Source organism: Panthera onca, chromosome D1, assembly GCF_046562875.1.
Source record: "Panthera onca isolate mPanOnc1 chromosome D1, mPanOnc1 haplotype 2, whole genome shotgun sequence".
In the NCBI taxonomy this organism is placed as follows: Eukaryota; Metazoa; Chordata; class Mammalia; order Carnivora; family Felidae; genus Panthera; species Panthera onca.
Window position 1 is genome coordinate 3,587,343 of NC_138348.1, and position 4,594 is coordinate 3,591,936.

Consider the following 4,594-nt stretch of genomic DNA (forward strand, 5'->3'; position numbering starts at 1 on the left):
GGGAGGATGAAATGGCCTGAGGACATCTCTGGTCGCAGGAGCTGGTGGCAGCAGGGGCTGAGGGGGGCACTGACCCCCCCCCCCCCGGAGCTGTGGCTGGGCAGGACCTGCTGGGAGGTGGCAGCCCAGCTCCTCAGGTACCACAGAAAACAGGTATTTTCACACCGAGGTGAGCCAGCACATAGAGCGTGGGGTGAGCCCCGCCCCCATCAGGGGGCGCAGCAGGAGTAGTGACAACAGATGCTGAGGGTGTCTCCAGAGGCTTGGCCTGGGTCCCCACTAGGTAGGGGGCTCCAGCTGTGGCACTTGACTATTTCTGTTGCAAATCAAAGGGCAGAGGGCGGCGAAAGTCCTGTCTGTCCCTGCGCCCTGCCACCTGTCCTGACGTGGTGCAGGATGTTCGCAGAGGGCGCAGGGCTGTGGCCTCTCCCGGCTACACCCTCCTCACTGCCTCTCCCCCTGCGTTCTCTTAGCAGCGCCCACCCGGAAGCACCCTGCTCCGGGGACGCCTCCACCCGGCTTACGCTGCCGCGGCCCCCAGAGCGCGCGGGCCGCCAAACCAGAGTGCAGGGGGCGGGGGGGGGGGGGGGGGGGGGGGTTGGTGCTGGGACCGCTGGCTTCCTCCTTCCCTGGCCGGGCTCTCGCGTTGCTGAGTGCCCCCAAGCTACCCCCAAACCCAGGAGGGGCTGCAAGGTCCCAGCAAAGGAGCCGGGCTCCCGGGAGTCCCCGAGAAGCCAGGCGCCAAGAGTGGCTGCTGGGAATTGAGGGTGCCCGGGTTAGGGCGGCACTCAGAGAAGCTGCTCAGGCAGAGGCGGAGAGAAGGGGACGGGCGGGGACAAAGTGCGGGAGGCAAAACTTTGGCTGGAAGGCCGGAGTGGAGGAGACGCGAAGGGGCGGGCCAAACAGGTCGGCGAGCCGGCGAGGCCAGGGGCGGGGGCCGGGGACCCTCCAGGTGGCACCAGCGGCGCTCGTCCCGGCCGCCTCCCCTCCCCCAGCCCTGATTGGCAGGCGGCCTGCGACCGGCCGCGAGCGCCACAGCGCCCCGGGCGCCCGGGCGAACGCGATCGGCCCCCCGCGGGAGTAGGAGGGGGCGCCCGGCTATATATAGCGGCTCTGTCGCGGCCGGCCCAGCGCGCAGGGAGGCGCGCACCGCTCCGCAGGGTCCCAGCCCGGGCCGCGCGTCCCGCCCCGCCGCCCGCCCCTCCATGCAGCCCGGGTAGCTGCCTGCGCCCCGGGGGCCCCGTCGCTCGCCTCCCGCTCCTCCGTCGGCCGCGCACTCCCCGCCCGGGCCCGGCCGTGCGCTCCCGCCGGCCGCCACCGGCGCAGCTCGGCCCCGCGGCGTCCCGGGCGCACACGGCGCGACTGACGGACGCGCGGCCCGAGGGCTGGGATGGCGGGGCCCCGGGCGGCCGCGGCGGCGCTGCTCCCGGCGCTCCTGTTGGCCGTGCTGGAGCCCTGGGCGGGCCGAGGGGCCGCCGCCGCACCCACCGCCCCCAACGGCACGCTGGGGGCCGAGCTGGAGCGCCGCTGGGAGAGCCTGGTGGCGCGCTCGTTGGCGCGCCTGCCGGTGGCCTCGCAGCCCAAGGAGGCGGCCGTCCAGAGCGGCGCCGGCGACTACCTGCTGGGCATCAAGCGGCTGCGGCGCCTCTACTGCAACGTGGGCATCGGCTTCCACCTCCAGGTGCTCCCCGACGGCCGCATCGGCGGCGTGCACGCGGACACGAGCGACAGTGAGTGGGGCGGGGGCGGGGGCCGGGGCAGCACCTGCCGGCGGCTGTGGGAAACCGGGACCGGCTCGGGTCCCGGCCCCTCTGGCGCAGGGACACGAGCGCTCTCGGCCCCCCCGGAGTCGCCGCGCGGACTGCCGCTGCGCACCCGGGCGGCCGAGCCCCGCCTCCCCGCCCTCGGAAGCCCGGGCTCTGGGTGCCGAATTCCAGCGCCTGCGCCCGTGGGCACGGGACGAGCGGCGCAGCCACCGGCACCCGCGGGGGCCCGGGGAGCGCGTCCAGGTCGGGGACGGCGGGGCCGCCTGGGTCCTACCGTCCGGGGCTGGGCGCGGCCGCCGCGGGGGCCGGGCAGGGAGGCCAGCGAGTCCGCGCCCGCGCCCGCGCCCGCTGGGCCCCGGAGGGGGGGTGGGGGGTGGGGGGGACCCTTGCATCCATCCGCACCCCAGAATGAGGGGCCCGGAGGCTCGCAGGCCGAGGAGGGGCGTCCGGGCCGGGTGGGGCGGGCCAGGGTCCCCTGCCCCGGAGTGACCGGCGCCCCGCCCCCAGGCCTGCTGGAGCTCTCGCCCGTGGAGCGGGGCGTGGTGAGCATCTTCGGAGTGGCCAGCCGGTTCTTCGTGGCCATGAACAGCAAGGGCAAGCTGTACGGCTCGGTGAGTACCGCAGGGGCCGGCCGAGCCCCAGGCTGGGGCCGCGGCGCCCGCAGGATCGCTCGCGACCTCTCCAGGCCGGCGGATGCCTGGATCATGGCGACTGTGGTGTGGGTCACAGGATGGCCACCGTCCCGGCCCCGAACGCAAGCGCCCTGAGGCAGTGCGGTGAACTGGGCCAGTGCGAACGAGGGGCAGAGCCCCAGGACGGGGAACCGGGAGATTTCTGCCATCCCTGAGTGGGCACCTCCTAGTCCCTCAAGAGATGCCCTCCGCAGCCCTTCTCTGTAGCGTCTCTGGCGGGTTCCAGCCCGCAGGACGCAGGACCGGAGCCTTTAGGGCAGGTGGCTGGGGCGCCAGCTGCTGCTGGGCTGGCCACATCTGTCCCCAGCTTCCCAGGAGACACCTCTCAGCCAGAGCAGGGCCGGGCCAGAAAGGAGCCCCTGACGAGTGGCCCTCAGGGTTCCCTGGCCGGGAGGTGGCCCCTCCTGACGCCGTCCCTTCTCCCTCCCAGCCCTTCTTCGCGGAAGAGTGCAAGTTCAAAGAGATCCTCCTTCCCAACAACTACAACGCCTACGAGAGCTACAGGTACCCGGGCACTTTCATCGCCCTGAGCAAGAACGGCAAGACGAAGAAGGGCAGTCGCGTGTCACCCGCCATGAAGGTCACCCACTTCCTGCCCAGGCTGTGACCCCCGGCCTCCTGCCCCGGTGTCTGGGCGCTCGGGGGCCTTTCTTCAGACGGACAGTTTAATGCGAGAGTAGGTGTAAGATATTTAAATTAATTATTTAAATGTGTATATATTGCCACCAAATTATTTATGGTTCTGTGGGTGTGTCTTGTTTTTTTTTTGTTTTTTGTTTTTGGAAAAAAAGACAAACAAAACGAAACAAACAAAAAAAAACCCAGCCCCGGGTTCTCTGGTAAGACGGTGAAGAGCCTGCCACTGGCATCATTTAACGTGTCAAAAAGTTGTCACAAGTGTGCTGCTACTCCTCTGTGTGTCTAAAAACGGTGACGTCGGCCGCCGGCCTCAAGCCCGCTTTGCACGGTGCCCTGTACCGTGGCTGTGAGCGTCCCTGCGTCTGCAAGGGCCTTCCTGGGGGCCCTGGAGCCAGCTAAGGACCCTCCCAGCCCCCGGCTCTGCTCCCGGCCCCGCTCCTTTGGGCCCTGTCGCTGTCCGTCGGGGCGTATCGCCTTACTTGGGGTACAGAAACCGCACTGTGGGAGCGAGCCCTGCCGCTCTGTTTTTAGACCTGCCGAGACTGACCTTTGAACTTCCCTGCAGTCAATCTTCCTCCATCTCCCCGACGGGGGAGACTCTTAGACCACTCTGTAAACCCCCGTGCTCCTTTTTTGGATCAGCCACAACCCGCGTTGCTCTGTGGCCCCTGGGAAAGAGGCAGAAGGAAGCAATTTTGTAAGTCCGACGGAAAGGAACCGACGTCCCCGCGGGAAGCTAGACGTGGGCAGACAGGTGTGAAAGACTACAGTTCGTGGTAGCAGGTACTTCTGGTAAGTCATAGAATATAGGGTTAAAAAAAAAAAAAAAGCACCAACCTGTGCTTGGGCAGCTTGGGGCTGAGAACTAGCTGTTGACTTTAGGTGAAATGTCCTCGTAACGGGACAAAGACACGCGATGCCGCGTTTGCGTGGAGGAAGATGCCGTCTCTCTCCATTGCATTCCCCGATTAAGTGCGTTTCACGTCTACCTCGAGAGCCCTTAAACCAGTCGTCTGGCGAGATCTGCAGAGGGCTCGGACCGGGTGCAGGGGAGCACCACCCCCAGGGGCCAAAAGGATCGCAGATAGCCTCCGTGCGTCCCATTCAAACCTTGTCACGTTTGAGCTATCTTTACCCCGTGATTTACTTTTAGTAAGGATAATCATGGTGAAAATATTTGCAGACAGCTGTTAGAGTGCACTATATGGTCACCAAGTAACCTTATATTTTTCTTTATATATTTTACAAATGTAACCCCTGTCGGTGGCAGCAAAGACGCAGGGGGGCAGGGTCGGTGCTGTTTAAAAAAAGGCCCGAGGTGACGGCAAACATTTAATTTTAATGAATGACTTTTTCGAGTTTCTACCAAATGACCTTAGCTCGCTACCAGGAATGCTCCGAATGTTTCGTCAAGACTTTAACGCTCTCCCAGGACGTTCCCGAACACGGCGTCCCAAATTAACTTTATGGGAGTCCACAGACGGCAAGACTGGACGC

The 4,594-nt window shown here is 66.0% G+C and overlaps 1 protein-coding gene across 1 annotated transcript; it reads left to right on the forward strand.

Annotated features, from left to right (window-relative positions):
• The first annotated feature begins 1,390 nt into the window (after nt 1-1,390).
• Nucleotides 1,391-3,142, forward strand: FGF4 (fibroblast growth factor 4). The gene is made up of 3 exons (XM_060608038.2): nt 1,391-1,730; nt 2,274-2,377; nt 2,889-3,142. The coding sequence occupies exons 1-3, from the start codon at nt 1,391-1,393 to the stop codon at nt 3,063-3,065; spliced, it is 621 nt and encodes a 206-aa protein (XP_060464021.2). The 3' UTR covers nt 3,066-3,142.
• The last annotated feature ends 1,452 nt before the right edge of the window (nt 3,143-4,594 follow it).

Bases quoted from the DNA above. Each gene is read 5' to 3' on its own strand.
- FGF4 (XM_060608038.2), top strand. From the start codon at position 1,391: ATGGCGGGGCCCCGGGCGGCCGCGGCGGCGCTGCTCCCGGCGCTCCTG. The intron at 1,731-2,273 runs GTGAGTGGGGCG...CCCCGCCCCCAG, and splicing joins GCACGCGGACACGAGCGACA to GCCTGCTGGAGCTCTCGCCC. The intron at 2,378-2,888 runs GTGAGTACCGCA...TCTCCCTCCCAG, and splicing joins AGGGCAAGCTGTACGGCTCG to CCCTTCTTCGCGGAAGAGTG.